The following is a 17,062-nucleotide window of genomic DNA, read 5'->3' on the forward strand; positions in this document are numbered from 1 at the left end:
CTCCTTTTAGTCATCACCCTGAAATCCCTCCTTTTCCCAACTATACAAATCTCTCGTCTTTCCCTCTCCTAACGTCAGTTTTTTTCCTGTTTTTTTTTTTTTTTGTTTTTCTCATTCCAATTTTATAATTGCCAGAACCCCCCAACCCCTTTCCCCCCACCGCTTCACGCTCACCCTTTTATGCCCTCCCTCACTTCTCATTCATAAATGATACCCCTTCTTCATACTATAAGGACAACATTCGGTCAGGATGAACTTAGAAATGCAGGAGATTGTCGGTAGCTGTAAGCCTCCTCGGCTTCCCCCGACTGCCTCTCAGGAGAATGACACTCCCCAAACATTCTCTCCCAGTCAAACTACCCTCTTCCTTTTCCACTCCTCCCAGAAGAGCTGCTGCTGCGGTGGCAGCCTGCGATTCCCCGCGGGAAGACGTCCTGTAAGAAGAGCAGCAGCTGGGAAACAGCTGGACCAGAGAGAAGGCTCGGAGCATTAGGATCCTGGGAGCTGGCCAGCCGGCCCCGCCCCTAGGTCCGCCTTGGCAATGCTGCTGCTTTCTCTTCGGTCTCCCTCGCCCCTTCTCCCGTCCCTCCAGCCTTCACTCCCTGCCTTTCTTTGGCTCTTTCAACTCTGAGCTCAGCCCAGGGAGCCACAAGCGGAGACGCAAACGAGGTGGCGGTGGAGGCGAGCAGCCTGGAGGGCAGCGCTCGCCTTCAGGGAAAACCCGACTCCCTGTGCTGGAAACCGTGATCTAGAGGCAAGAGTCAGGAGAAACTGCCAAGCGACGGAGGCGGCGGCAGCCAGAGGGCATCTCCTAGGATCTGCCTTTTCCAAATACCGGAGCACAACGCAGGGGAATTGTTGGATTTCTCCAAAGTGGGCTGGAAGGCTTGTAAGGGTCTCCATTTGGGGAGTCCCTGTAGCTGTTGTGGGTTTTTCCCTGTCTTCCCACCCTCTCTCTGGAAGCAGTTTTAGCAGAGTGGGGTGACTGGATCCGTGTGGGCTAAGGGGGATGGGATAGCATGACGTATGGGACAGAAACGAAACCCAGACGTTTGGAAAAAAGGCTAGCGAAGCGTCGGGGTCCCAAGCTCTCGAACCCTCTTCACATTTATGGCGCCCAAGATTGAACCGGTCCCTCCTGCGTCCTGCAGACAGTCTGGGATGCTTGCGATGCCCAGGAAAGGAAATTGATGGTGCCCTTCAGTTCCTCTGAAATGAGTTTGCTTTGACTTCCCTTCCCCCAATCTCCAGGAACTCAGTGCTGTCTGGGATACTCCCATCCTGACCTGCCTAAGGTAAGATGATTTTGAGGAAGGATCACTTTCCTTTCCTCCACTCCCATCCTTGGAAAAAGATAACAAAGAGGCTTTTTTTTTCCCCGGGAAGAATTTTAAATGTAAGAGACAGGATGGTTCAGGAAACTCTTCGTGTAAATGACTTTTGCAGTGTAGAGACTTGTTGGCGACTGAAACTTGGTTAAGTTCTCCACCCCCCAAGAAAGGCAAAGGGAGATATTTCTTTCACACTGGTTTATAGTACCCTCTCGTGGTCATCCAGCAGTATACATGGTAAGCCTACAGGTGAGGGGAATGAAATGTTCCCATGTCTGTGACTGCTCACAACATTGTTGAGAGGGGGGGGAGGGAGAGGGGGAGAGAGAGAGAGAGAGAGAGAGAGAGAGAGAGAGAGAGAGAGAGAGAGAGAGAGAGAGAGAGAGAGAGAGAGAGAGAGAGAGAGAAGAGACGAGAGAGAGAGAGAGAGAGAGAGAGAGAGAGAGAGAGAGAGAGAGAGAGAGAGAGAGAAATAACTTGTTTATTAAGAAGAGGGCAGCTTTGGAGTTGTTTGGGGCCATAAAACAGCACTACTGTAAACCATTAGCTAATATTTAGTTACCTGAACTTTCATTTTATTTACCATTCAGTTTGATATATTTAGCAAATCTCTAGTACTGAGAACCTAGTCCATATAAGCATTCTGCTAGGAATTGTGTGCCCCTGAGGGGGTAAGGAAGAAGAATGAGATAAGGAATATACCACACCAATTATTTCATTTCAATAATTTCATTTTACTTTTATATGGAGACTCTGTAAATTATAGTCAATCACAACAATCCAGCTACAATATTAATTGGATCAGACAATTTTATAGATTACAAGCAGGTATCAGCTAACTTACTGCATACCTATTGTGTATATGGGAGGAAGATTATTATGAGTGGATGCATTATAATGTAAAACCGGGGTAGAATTCCAGTAGCAACATTTTAAAAGCATACATATTGAAATTATTCTTAAATTTCTCAGAAGCTATTCCCTGGAATGAATTCATTGAAAAAGAAAATTGTAATTTTTTTCAACATATAATTGCATATATTTCCAATGTATTTGTAGCTTCAGAAAACATTTTTGTTTTGTTTCTTCCCTCAGAAAGGATTGCCGTGCACCAGGAAGAGAAAAGAAAAAAAAAGAAAAATAGCTACTTTATTGAAAGAAATTCTTTCTCTCTCCTTTGGTTGATTGGCTTCATGATGGGCAGAGGAGAGATTCCCAGGTGACTGAAGAGAAAAAAAAAATGTTATGGTTTCCAGGTTGTAACATACTGATACAGAAAATTTTAATAAAAGAAGACATAAAAATGCATGATTTTTGTCATAATATATGGACAACAACAGATCTTCAGACAGCAGTCAACAGAGGCTAGAAAACCTGCAGTTATGCCAACTAAGAAGGACTTGTGAAAATCATTCAGAGCTGTTTGTTTCTCTGAAAGTGGGAGAAGAGAGATTTCATAGGATGAAAGCTATAAAATCAGGAAGGAAAGGAGCAGTAATTCCAAGTAGCAAGTTCACTATAGGAAATTCAGTACTTTACTTGAATTGGTGAAAAAGGAAAAAAAAAATCAAATTAGCATCATTAATGGAATAATGGCTTCAAAATTGTACTTTGGAACACTTTTATTATTTTCTTTTTTTAAAAGTATGTGCTTTCAGCTAGTTATACAAATTCAAGTCTTGTGGCATAGAGGAAGTAATTAACTCTTTATATATGTTGTTGCAAGATTTAATGACTTTAAGGTTCCTTGAGTTTTAGTGGTACTATAACTGTGTCGGGCACACAGATAGAGAATATAAGTTCTCACTTCTCCGGACTTCACTTACTTTGGATGAGTTTTGCATCAGCTGAATCTCACAGCAGAAGATTTAATTTTTTTTTTATCAAGGCCTTAAATGTGCATTTTTGTAGTCAGATCAGTCAATGTAATGAGCAATATGCTTGACATGTATGCCTGAAGGAGAGAAACAGCCTAATGGATCATGGCGCTAATGTTTACAAGACATTTCTTATTTCTGTTACTGTTAGTGATGTTTGTTCATGCCAGTTTTGAAGAATCTATAAGCAATTATTCTGAATGGGCTGGTTTTGCAGATGATATTGATCAATATAAGACACAGCAAGTTCACGATTTCAATTACAACCAAAAACTGAAAAAAGGGAGTTTCCATCCAAGTTTATATTTTGATGCTAGAGACATCCAAGCACTGAGGCAAAAGTCTCGCACAAGCCATTTGCATCTTTTTAGAGTTATCAGAAGTGCAGTTACAGTGATGCTGTCCAATCCAACTTACTACCTACCTCCACCCAAGCATGCTGATTTTGCTGCAAAGTGGAATGAAATTTATGGTAATAATCTCCCTCCCCTAGCATTCTATTGTTTGTTGTGCCCAGATGACAAAGCTGCCTTTGAATTTGTCTTAGAATACATGGATAGGATGGCTGGCTACAAAGACTGGCTAGTTGAGAATGCTCCAGGGGATGAGGTGCCACTTGGCCACTCCTTAACAGGTTTTGCCACTGCCTTTGACTTCCTATACAATGTAATTGATAATCACAGGAGACAAAAGTACCTGGACAAGATATGGGCTGTCACTGAGGAAATGTATGAATATTCTAAGGTTCGTGCATGGGGGAAAACAACTTCTCCACAACCATCAAGCCACAAATATGTTGGCACTACTCACTGGTGCCCTGGTGACTGGAGTGGATAAAGGATCTCAAGCAAATATATGGAAACAGGTGGTAGTGGATGTGATGGAAAAGACCATGTTTCTGCTTAACCACATTGTGGATGGCTCTTTGGATGAAGGTGTAGCCTATGGAAGTTATACTGCCAAGTCTGTCACACAGTATGTTTTCCTGGCCCAGCGTCACTTTAATATCAATAATCTTGAGAACAACTGGTTAAAAATGCACTTTTGGTTTTATTTTGCTACACTCTTACCAGGTTTTCAGAGAACTGTGGGTATAGCAGATTCCAACTACAACTGGTTTTATGGGCCAGAGAGCCAGCTAGTATTCTTGGATAAGTTTGTGTTAAAGAATGGAGCTGGCAATTGGCTAGCTCAGCAAATTAGAAAGCACCGACCTAAAGATGGTCCAATGGTTCCTTCCACTGCCCAGCGGTGGAGTACTCTTCACACTGAATATATCTGGTATGATCCAGAGCTCACTCCACAACCTCCTGCTGACTATGGTACTGCTAAATTGCATGTATTCCCTAACTGGGGGGTAGTCACTTATGGAGCTGGCCTGCCAAACACACAAACCAACACTTTTGTGTCTTTTAAATCTGGGAAACTGGGTGGTCGAGCAGTCTATGACATAGTTCACTTTCAGCCATATTCCTGGATTGATGGCTGGCGAAGCTTCAACCCAGGTCATGAACACCCTGACCAAAACTCTTTTACTTTTGCTCCAAATGGGCAAGTATTTGTTTCTGAGGCCCTCTATGGGCCCAAATTAAGCCACCTCAATAATGTTCTTGTGTTTGCCCCATCACCCTCAAGCCAATGCAATCAGCCTTGGGAGGGCCAGCTTGGGGAATGTGCCCAGTGGCTCAGGTGGGCAAGTGAAGAAGTTGGTGATGCTTCTGGAGAAATTATAACAGCCTCCCAGCAAGGGGAAATGATGTTTGTGAGTGGGGAAGCTGTAACTGCTTATTCTTCTACTATGAAACTTAAAAGTGTGTATCGTGCTTTGCTTCTCTTAAATTCCCAAACCTTGCTCGTTGTGGATCACATTGAGAAGGAAGAGGAATCTCCAATTAATTCCGTCAGTGCCTTTTTTCATAATCTGGATATTGATTTTAAATATGTCCCATACAAGTTTATGAACCAGTATAATGGAGCCATGATGGATGTCTGGGATGCCCATTATAAAATGTTTTGGTTTGATGATCATGGCAATAGTCCCATAGCAACAATACAGGAAGCTGAACAAGCTGCTGAGTTCAAGAAACGCTGGACTCAGTATGTAAATGTGACATTTCAAATGGAAACCACCATAAGCAGAATTGCTTATGTGTTTCATGGACCCTATGTCAATGTTTCCAACTGTAGATTTATTGATAATTCTAAATCTGGACTTCAGATTTCACTAAATGTCAACAACAGTGACCATGTTGTTTCCATTGTAACAGATTACCGAAATCTCAAGATCCGGTTCAATTATCTGGGATTCGGTGGCTTTGCTAATGTAGCAGATCGAGACCAAATTATCCATTTTGGTTTAGGCACTGAAACTAGAGAAATGCCAATAAGGAATAGTAGTGTTGCTTTTCCCTTTGGTTTTAAAATTAATATGATAGTGGGGTTGATTCTGGGTGTGAGTTTGATGATTTTAGCCTTTCAGTGGAGATTTTACCTTTCATTTAGTAAACTAATGCGTTGGATCTTAATCATGGTTATAACACTGTGGTTCATTGAATTGCTGGATGTGTGGAGTACTTGTACACAGCCTATCTGTGCCAAATGGAGCAATGACATGATGAGCACAGAGGCCAAGACAAGCAAGAGAACCAAGCATTCTGAAGGACACCCCGTTGCTCTGCCAGATGTTGTCATTACCTCACTCCCTAGTTCAGGAGCTGAAATCCTAAAGCAGCTCTTTTTCAACAGCACTGACTTTCTGTACATTAGAGTCCCTACAACCTACCTTGATATCCCTGAGACTGAATTTGAAATAGATTCATTTGTAGATGCCTGTGAATGGAGGGTGTCAGATATCCAGGGTGGTCATTTCCGTTTGCTCAGAGGCTGGCTTCAATCTTTAGTCCAGGACACAAAACTTCATTTACAAAACATTCATCTGCATGAACCCAGTAGAAATAAACTCACTCAATACTCTACAGTTAACAAAGACAAAAAAAGAAAATTAAAAAGGAGAGAGTCTTTGCTGGAACAAAGAAGTAGAATAAAAGGCACTTTAGAAAGAGATGCTGAATACATTAGAGACCTAAGGAGACACCTTGTCTTTTACCCAAGTGCACGTCCTGTACTCAGTTTAAGCAGTGGAAGCTGGACATTAAAGCTTCATTTCTTTCAAGAAGTTATAGGGCCTTCCATGAGGGCATTGTATATTGTAAGGGACCCTCGGGCATGGATCCACTCAATGCTGTACAATAGCAAACCAAGCCTTTATTCCTTAAAGAATGTACCTGAGCACTTAGCCATGCTCTTTAAGGTACAAAGACATAAAGACAGATGCAACTTGAATTCAGGCTATGCTTTTGAATATGAGTCATTGAGGAAAGAGTTATCAGATCCCAAATCAAGTCCAGTGTCCTTACTGGCTCATTTATGGCTAGCAAACACAGCAGCAGCACTGAGAATCAATAAGGATTTGCTGCCAATCAACTATCAGTTGGTCAGGTTTGAAGATATTGTGAATTTCCCACAGAAGACAACTGAAAGAATTTTTGCCTTTCTTGGTATTCCTTTGTCTCCTGCTAGTTTAAACCAAATATTGTTTGCTACTTCCACAAACCTTTTTTATCTTCCTTATGAAGGGGAAATATCACCAACTAATATTAATATTTGGAAACAAAACATGCCTACTGGAGAAATTAAGCTGATTGAGGACATCTGCTGGACAATTATGGATCTTCTAGGATATCCAAAGTTTACGGACTGAATGCTGCAGGTCGGCAGTCATTTGCACTAATGATTTCCAACCCAACTTGTGGATAAGAATTAGAAGAGTTTGTTTATTCTTGTAAAGTATGTATGTGTGTGTGTGTGTGTGTGTGTGTGTGTGTGTGTGTGTACAGTCTGTTACTTGCACAGAGAGATTATTTTAAAAACAGACACCATATTTGGCCTCACAAGATTTATTTTTTACTTTAAAACAACTTTTGCTGCCTTTGTGTCAGAAACTTGACCAGCTAAATATTTTTTTTTATTTGTTTTGTTTTGAAGGGGTGATTGGGTGGGGGTGGGGAGATGTAAGGGAAGAGAAAAATGGGAGATTCAAAAAGATTTCTTCAGTTCTAATACAGATCCTCTATCCCTGGATCTCAGAAATTCCTAGAATCCTTGGTGTTGCTGCTTTACCCAAACTTTACTTACTTTCAAGATGGGCTAGAAAAAAAAATCCTCACCTTCTTTCAAAGGGCCCTCTGATGTGTTTGTCATACACAATAGAGCATATTCTCCTCTTACTGCTTCTAAGATTTAACGAGTGGGGAGGTAGTGAAAGCTTCAATTAGATATGACTGGATGCCATTGTCAAGTTTTACAGTCGTATAAACTAATGTGCTTTAGAAAGATGGGAAAGTAGTCACAAGAAATGTCCCCTTAGACTTTGTCTCAGAAGTAATAGGAATTGTTAGCTTTTGAACAATAGATATGATGGCTATGACCTTCTGATTGTTACATTTTAGAATTACTATTGAGTCAAAATGCCCTTGTTATTTTCTTTGCCTCCTGAAAATCACAAATATTCTTTGTTACATCTTATCATTCCTGCTTTCTCTGATATCATGGGTCCAAATGAGTAGCACTATCTATTTGAACTACTATCCTTGTCTCTTTCAATGCTCACTTTTGCACGAGTCCAATTTAGATTTAGAATCAGTTTTTTTGTGGGTTAATATAACACTTGAGTAATTGATTTCATCCATAATAATTATTTTATTTTTTTCCCTTTAAATACACAGTGATATTTTGTCAGTGTGTCTTTCTAATGGTAACATCATTTTAAAACTGCCTAACTTATCTTGCTCAGCATTCTTTTGAACATGTGTACATACTGTAAATGTCTGCAGATGTGCAAATCAAATTGGAGATGATGTCAGAGACATCTGTTTCCTTTGCCATCTGCATTTTATTACAAATGTAGTCATCATGAAATATGCTTCATTTTATTTTTGTAGGATTTGAAGTCAGAATGTTGTGCTATTATAATATGCTGGTGGAGTAATTACAGTGTACTGGATGAAAACCATTAGGTAATGTCAAGACGATGAGAATTTCTGTACAGATTGCAACCCTTTCCTGATGTTTAAATCTGTGGTTTTCCCCAAGCCTTGCAACACTTGTGACCCAGATAAAAGTGACTTTTTCTCAGTCTTTTGTTATTATGTCAAAATGTGCCTCCAGCGTGATAAAGCTGTTGATATTGTTGCATTCCAGCTCAACTTAACTTGAGTGTTGTTTTTCTTTGATTATAGAAAGGTTGAACAGAAGGTGGTTCTCCACTTCCTTTCTGAAAATTTGCCCAACAAAATGTCAAACTAAGTAAAAATTATACCATTTTTTTAATGAGGTTTAGCAGTCATTGGACTGGGCTTGAAACAGTTTATGCCAAAAGAAGATTTTATCCAACTCAGTATTATGATTAGGCATGCCCTTTTGATTTTCTTATGGGTAGGGTAAAAATCAGTGTCAAATAAAGTAAAATATGTGAATAAAGTCTTTGTTCAGTCTTCTGGAGACCTGAACTCTAACTAGTTGTTTGATACTGACCAAGTAACTCAACCTTTCCATGCCTAATTCCTTACCTGTGGAAGGTGAGCTTTGCATTAAATGACTTCTAATGTCTCTTCCAGGTATAATATTTAGTGATTCAATAATCATAGACTTTTCTACCACCTGAAAACAATTGATTTTGTTTCTTGCCTCTCTGTACTCTTAAATAACTGTGGAACATAATCCCATGCTGAAGATAGAGGTTTATATATATATATATATATATATGTATATATTTAGTTAAAATATTGTCTTCAAAATGGAAAAAACAAAACAAAACAAAACAAAAAAACAATGTCCCAGGGACTGTGCTAAGTGACCTGCAGATATTACTTCTTTTGATCAACAAATCCAGTAAGGTAGGTGCTACTATTATCCCCATTATACAGTTCAGGAAGCTGAGGCAATCAGAAATTAAGTGATATGTCCAGCTAGGGTCACACACTGGTTGTTTTCTGAAGCCAGATTTGAATTCCTTCTTCCCTATTCTAGGACCTGCTCTTTATCCACTGAAAAAGCTAGCTGCCATCAGTTTTGTTTGCAGTGACTTTCAGGTATGTTTTGAATATTGTTTGTTTTTTGACTGTTATCTCTGGAACTTCTCAGTCATTTCTTCTTGCTCATAGCCAATCATAAGGTAGTAGATTTAGAACTGAACAGAACCTTATAGATCACTGAGTCTACACTCTTCACTCTACAAATAAGGGCACTGAGTCATAGGGAGGTTTAAATGACTTCCCCAGGTCACACAATTGCTACCTCTCAGAGGCAGGATTTGAACTCAGAGCCTCTGGCTCCAAATCTAAAGTCTTTTCCTGCACCACTCAAGGAAAAATGTATCCTTATTGAAAAAGAATGGCAGTCCTTAGGGGTTGTAAAGTATGAATTTATTGACTAACATAGGCTGAGAGTAAGCAGGTTAGACAAAAACAAGAAACTTGCACATTAGTCACCTCAGATCGTAAACCCAAATGCCTGCCTCCCAATATTGAGTAATTTTCCTAGCCCTTATACTAGCCCCGACCTTGTCTCAGATTCAAGCTGATGTTAGTGTTTTCCTTTCCTTCCACACCAGATGGCCCTTGCCCTGACTGCCACGAGATGAAAAATCACACAATGATCAAAGAAGGAGGTTTATAGAAAAGGGAGGAGATGCAGTTTTCACCAAGACCTCTTCATATCCTCTACTAAAACTAAAATTCTGTTCCTTGAAGTCGTATATTTTAAGGTAGGAGAAATCTATGAAGGTCTAGTCCAATTCCCTCATTTTTACAAATGACAAAACTGAGATCCAAAGAGGTTAATTATTCAAAGTCACCCAGAGAGAGAGAGAGGAATCCAGAGTACTGCTTCCAAAGTCTTTTCTGCGTTACCACATACCTCTTAACAAAAACTGTCATAAGAGAACAAAGAATCACTTGAAAAGCCTAAGGGTATTTATCCTATGGAAAAGAAGACTCAGGGCAATATAGTCTGTTTCAAGCATTTAATGGGCTGTTCTGGGAAGCAGAGATTAGGCTTTTGGTTTTTTTGTTTTTTTTTTGTTTTTTTTTTTTTCTGTTTGTCCCTGGATGACAGAACCAGGAGAAACAGATAACGACTATGAAGAGATATAATTTTAGGTTTGATGTCAGGGGAGAAAAAACATCCGAAAGAGTAGATCTAAAAGTGAAATGAGCAACCACTTTGAGAAATGGTGAGTTTGCCATCTACACAGTGTTTCAAGCAGGAGCTGGATGACCAATTTTTGCTATTGAGTATTCCTTTGGGGTATTTGGTGGATCAGAAAGCTACTGAGGTCTCTTCTGACTCTCATATTCTGTGATTCTTGTGAACACAGCATCTTTTCATTTTCTACTTTTATATAGAGTTTTACACTTCGTAGCTTGCTTTTTTCACACTAATCCTATAAGTAGTGTAAAATGCATTATCAGGGTATTAAAGAAATTGAAGCTGTGGGTCTGGGAGATTTAAGTTATTTGCCCAGAGTCACTCAGTTAAACGGTTAAAAAAAAAAAAAAAGATTCAGAAGCAGTTGTTTTTTTTACTCAAATGCTATGCCCTTTGTAGTACAACACAATAATTCTTTAAAAACCTAACAAAATTAGAAATATCCTAAAAAATTCACAGAGGAAAACTACCTATGTCAAAAGGATATATAGAAAGAAGCTATGTTTTTCCCAGGGAACTGGAATTTAAGGTATGTTGGTCGGGGGCATAGAAGTCTAGAACCAACTAATTTAATTTTGAGCTCTCTGGGATCTCAAGCACCTACCTACAAGGGGATATAGACAGACAAACAGTGTGTATGTGTGTGTGTGTGTGTGTGTGTGTGTGTGTGTGTAGGTATGTATATGCATGTATGCATATATATAGTGTGTGTGTATACACACATTGTGTTTATATGTGTATATATGTATACATGTGTATATATACATATAAACATACATATCTATATACAAACGTGTGTATGTATGCATATATATGTGTATGTGTGTGTGTATCACAAAACATAAAAGAGCAGCAGAAGAGGATAAAATGCCTTAATGAAGTGAATTTCTAAAGTGTCAGATTCTCTTTTGTACCTACAATTTCTGAATCCTTTTAAGTATTTTGTAAGATGGGACAGTAGATAATGATAGGGAAAAGAGAGGCAGATTTTATTCTACTTTCAGAGAGAGAGAGAGAGAGAGAGAGAACAACTTTGCACTAAATGACCTTTAGGTGTCTTCTAGGTATATTATTCAATGACACGTCCACATATATACATACAAATATGAATATTTAACATAATATACAAATACATGTGTATATGCACGTATTTCATTGTGCATATATATGTGTATATATATGTATATATATACACATCATGTCTATCTATACCTATACGATGCATATCTACACTAATTATGCCTGTATCTATATTTATATTATTCTTTGTCTATCAAAGTAGTAAAAGAACCATGAGAAATATCAGAAAAACACATCACAATGCCCATGTAGAAAGGCTTGTAAATAGTAAAAAGTAAATGTAAAGAATCTATGCGTATGCACATGGGTTTGTGTGCACCCACTATGTACACATGTGCACATCTAAGAATTTTATGTGCACGTAATTGTATGTGTAAATACACATGTATGTATTCTTCATATTTATTTTGCTTTGTACATATAAACTCTTCTCCCACAATATACACACACTCACACACACACACACACACACACACACTTTGTAATATATTCATTGGGATGGGACAGGTGACCACACATGAAGACAAATAAATACAGAACATATTCCAAAAAATTGTGAATAAATTTAGAGGAAGAATATGAATAATGAAAATCCAGAAATTTCAAGCAGCCTAATCTAGTAGGGAGAAAAATGCAAATATATATAATCATGGAAAATAGCACAAGAGAAGTACATTGTAGTTGTTCAGCAATTTCAGTCCTGTTTCACTTTACATGAACTCCTTTGGGGTTTTCTTGGAAAATATACAGGAGTGCTTTACCATTTATTTCTCCAACTCATTTTACAGATGAGGAACTGAGCCAAATAGGGTTAAGCAATTTGCCCAGTATCACATAGCTACTAAGTATCTGAGCCCAGATTTGAACTCATGAAAATGAATCTTCCTGATTCCAAGTCTAGTGTTCTAGCCACTGTGCAAAAAGTGGATTGGATAGTCAAAAATCAAAGTTCCTGGGAGGCCTAAGGGAGTAAATCAATACTAACCAGGTAACAAACTATTAAGGTCAATGACTATTTGTCATTAAGGACAAATAAGAGTTGAATTAGAATCAAAAACTCTGCTAAAATCCTGGTTGACTACTTACCATTATCAGACAGTCAGCAAATAACTGTTTCTCTGAAATTCGGCTTTCTTATCTGTAACACAAAGGAGGTTGGAATACTACAATACTGAAGATAGTATTTAACAGATCTCTTTCACATATGTAGATAATGTACTTGAAAAGGAGAGAAAACATACAAAATATTGAGTAGCTCCAAATATAAGGGTCAGAGACATCTATTATTAAAGAAGCATTTGCTGCTATGCTCCAGGTATTGTGGTAAATTCTAAAGTTAGATGAAACCTTTATCTTCAGGAGGACTCCATAGATAGAAAATACATGCAGTAAACTATTTACTATCCTGGACTTTGTGTGAACTAACAACTCACATTCCCGAAGCAAGGCTAGTTTCATCTTCCAGTTGGAATTCTAGGGATAACTTTGAAAGATAGAATAATTTTTTTCAGTGTTGTTGGCACAAGCCCTCATTCTAGTGTGTTCTCAATATCATTTTGAGAGAATCATTAACAAATTAACAATAATTAGCTTTCAAAATGATATTTACTGAAAATAGACAAGAACAGAAGTGAAAACATTTATCTTGGGAGCATACTCTCCTGTATATATGTAGGTTTCTGGGCAATGGAAACTAGCCTAGTCCTTTCTATTCTTAGTCCTTTCACTCTGAGATTATCTCCATTTTATTTTATCTACATCTTGTTTTTGAATAGCAGCTTGCATGTTGGTTTCTCCTTTTGAAAGTGACTTATTAAGATCAGGTGCTGTATATTTTTTTTCCTTTCTTTGTATTGCCAATACCCAGCACAGAGTAGACACTTAAATGCTTGTTGATGACTTTATTGTGCAGAGGTTGAATTTGAGAGCTAGGAGAGAGAACAATTAGAAGGTTATTGCAGTAGTCCAGGTGAAAATGATGAGGGCCTGAATTAGAGGGATTTTCATGTGAGTACAGAGAAGGGGACTGGTTTGAGAGCTATAGGGAGATAGAGTTAAATAGATTTGTTGACTGATTGCATAAGTGAAGAGAGAGAGAAAAAGAGAAAGAGAGAGAGAGAGAGAGAGAGAGAGAGAGAGAGAGAGAGAGAGAGAGAGAGAGAGAGAGAGAGAGAGAGAGAGAGAGAGAAAGTCCAAAGATATTTGAGTTGTGAACTTGTTTCACTGGAAGAATGGTGGTGCTCTGGAGAAAAATAGGAAGTTATGAAGAGGAAAAGGTTAGTTAAGAGATTATTTTTTTTGGACATGTTGAGTTAGAGATATCTATGGGGTATCAAGGTGTATCGCCAAGATATGCCAGCATAGTTCTCAATCACAAAATTTAAAAGACTGTCCATATAGAAGGCAGAAGAAAAACATTTATTTAAACACCAGAAAGCCACATCTGAGAACCAGAAAGCAAACTCCATCATGGTGACAAAAACGTTAATAAACATGATCACAGCAAAGGGCAAAGTCATTCTCAAACCTTCCCTTCCCCAGCCAAGGCCTTCTCACCATCAACTGTCACAATGTGTCAGTTGGGCCTGTGTCAGTTGACCTTCATTCTTTTCCCTCTGACCTGACCCCACTCACTCACTTCCTCTTGGTTCAGTTCCACCCTTCTTGTTTCACCTCTTCAGCAAGCTCGTCCCACCACATGTGACCCAGGCTTCCAGGCGATCCAAACAGACCACATGGGCCTATTAATTAATGAGAAAGATCATTCCATTTAAATTACTATTATATTTGACCCCAAGATCTTTCATATTCATTACACAGGTCAGTAGGGCAACTGGTATCACAAGCCCCCCATCATTCTCTCTCAAAAAATGGGGCCCAAAATCTTTGGATAGAGAGTGACAGTCTCTGTTTCCACAACCACTTCCTCCTGAGATGGATGTAAAGCTGTCCCTGCTCCAAGATGTCCCATTTGAGAGATCAGTTTGTTAGCTGTCATCTGGAGTTTGGTTAACTTCAGGTCCAGAGATGACACATCACTGTCATGGATAGGAGATGACATCTGGCTTAAGGCATCAGACATCTGTAGGTGGAGGGCACTAAGCCTATAGGAAACAAATATAGTAAACAAGTTTAACAGGTGAAAAGACAAAAAACAAACAAACAAAATAAGGAAACAATAACCAGAAGCAGGTTAGATATAGGATCAGCTGTGGCTCTGGAGTCCATAAAGCCACTATCACAGCCTCAATCATGGCAGAATATGTGAGTTAAGGGTACAACTTGGTAATCATCCTCTCCCGAATAAACAATAGTTACAATATTATCTTTCCCTTGTGTTATATTTTCTGTAGCCTCTGGAACATCGTCTAACTTCTGTTTTACTCATACTTTAGCTCCTGATTTTATTCTATCAGTAGAACTCAATCCTTTAGTTCCTCTGTTAGTTATTTCAGAAAGAGGGTAAGTTTTCATTAATGGTCTTGTTTCACAAGGAATAATAATCACTTGAACTATTCTATCATTTTTACAAAACTGTATGGGTTCATCACCTAAATTTTGGAATGTTACAAGAATTTCTCCTTCATAATTCAAACCTATCACTCCAGCCAATACATATATTCCTCGAGCTATTAATCCTAATCTAAGCTGGGATTTGTCCAACTTCCTATTCTCCTTGAAGGTGAGACAAACTTGAGTACAAGGGTTCAGCAGGATCTGTAGGGGCATTTCTTACTTCTCTATTTCGTCTAATATCAAGTTCTTTTTCTTGGTACATTCTGTGTAGCTCATTAGTTGGAATATCATCTACGCTTCTAAAATCTACTTCTGCTCTCAACAGAGCAGTAAACAATTCTCTCTCTCTAGCAATGTTGTCTTTTTCTCAGTCTGCTAAGTCACCTAACTGTGAAATCTTGTCCAGCACCTCTGAAAGAGGGTGCCCTATTTCCTCCATTATTAGAGTCAAAATCAAGTGCTTGAAAGTAGGAGAAACTGTCTTCACTATTTTATTCATATGCTAAACTCCAAAGGGAGTATCATAGTATGCATCTGCATTTCTGTTCATTATGGCAGTCTTCATTATCTCCTCCTTTAACTTTCTTATATAGTCTCTAAGTGAATACCAGGGTCTGTCTCCACTAGGCCACATAGCACCAGCAGGATACTGTGTACTGCAGCCTTCTTCGGCCAAAGCTAATTAGCTGTATTGTTACCTCCTTGCATGTTGTAATCTCCAAAAGTTTGCTGTACAAAGGATTCTGATTAATACCTATAAATTTCAGGCAATAGAAGGAATCAGTAGCAATTCCTTCAGCTCCATCATCACTAATTCTCACCATCCAAGATATTAACGATTCTCCCATCCTTTGGGTGAACTGACTCAAAATTCTGTGACCTCCTGCTGCATAAAATCCTCAATTATTTTCTTAAACACTGATTTACCTCCTTGGTTCTCCTGTTTCTGCCTCACTATTGAGCGTGCTTCTGACTGAGAAACTTCTTCCTTTAAAATTATTCCACTTCCTCTGTCACTGTGGCAACTAGGCTGGGTCTGTCCAAAGGTCAGAGGCACATTCCTTTTTTTAGCCTTCAGTTTCTTCTGAGCCTTTCCTTCTACTTGAGACCCCCCCCCCCCCAGACTGCTCTTGTACTCTTTTTACAGCTGAATTTTTTCCTTAAGCTGCTCATCTCTGTTTCTACACATAATATGTTAAGCCATTAGTAAAATCCAGCCTCTCCTTTTACCCCTGCCAAGTCCTTTCCTGGTCTTATTGGCATTCCTTGTAAACACCTTTCCAAATCTCCAGGTTCCTCCTCCTGTAACCTCTCTTCCCAGTTTTCACAGGGTCCAGTGCTTTTAGCCCACTCCTTTGCTAGTGAGGAAAACAGTAAATTCTCCCATTCTGGGATATTAATGTCTTCCTTTAAAATATTTCTGCCTCCAAATAGAGATTTTTTTACTTTGCGATGCTGTTTGTGATGCCAAGGCAATATTCCCAGCAGTAGTGGTGACTATAAATATGCCAGCATAGTTCTCCATCGCAAAATATAAAGAAGGCAGAAGAAAAATATTTATTTAAACACCAGAAAGCCAAATCCCAGGACCAGAAATCAAACTCCATCATGGTGACAAAGAAGTAAATAAACATGATCACAGAAGAGGGAAAAGCTATTCTCAAACCTCCCCTTCCTCAGCCAGGGCTTTCTCACTCTCAGCTGTCTCAATGTGTCAGTTGGCCTGTGTTCTTTCACTTCTGACCTGACCCCACTCACCCTTCCTGTTCAGCCTCTTCAGCAAGCTCCTCCCACCATATGTGACCCAGGCTTCTAGGCTGTCCAAACAGATCATATGGGCCTATTAATTAATGAGAAAGATCTTTCCATTTAAATTACTATTACACAAGGTCAAAATATTCATCAGATAGTTGGCAATGAAGCTTTAATACTAGTTTAAGAAAGAAACAATGACTGAATTTATAGATCTGAGAGTCATCCACTTAAGAGTTG

General features: G+C 38.9%; 1 protein-coding gene and 1 long non-coding RNA gene across 2 annotated transcripts; one reads left to right on the forward strand and one right to left on the reverse strand.

The window, feature by feature from the left end:
* Positions 1 to 353: 353 nt before the first annotated feature.
* Positions 354 to 8,477, forward strand: DSEL (dermatan sulfate epimerase like). The gene is given in 3 exon segments (XM_072604142.1): positions 354 to 1,295; positions 2,427 to 3,964; positions 3,966 to 8,477. Coding segments are annotated over 2 exon segments (3,654 nt in total). The 5' UTR covers positions 354 to 1,295; positions 2,427 to 3,313; the 3' UTR covers positions 6,969 to 8,477.
* Positions 8,478 to 13,951: 5,474 nt separating this feature from the next.
* On the reverse strand, positions 13,952 to 16,818 carry LOC140500996 (uncharacterized). Its single transcript, XR_011966007.1, has 2 exons — positions 15,998 to 16,818; positions 13,952 to 14,658 (listed from the first exon to the last, which is right to left on the reverse strand). It is a non-coding gene; the product is annotated as an uncharacterized lncRNA (long non-coding RNA).
* Between the last annotated feature and the right edge of the window lie 244 nt (positions 16,819 to 17,062).

The sequence above is a fragment of the Notamacropus eugenii genome, chromosome 4 (genome assembly GCF_028372415.1).
Source record: "Notamacropus eugenii isolate mMacEug1 chromosome 4, mMacEug1.pri_v2, whole genome shotgun sequence".
NCBI classification, from domain to species: domain Eukaryota; kingdom Metazoa; phylum Chordata; class Mammalia; order Diprotodontia; family Macropodidae; genus Notamacropus; species Notamacropus eugenii.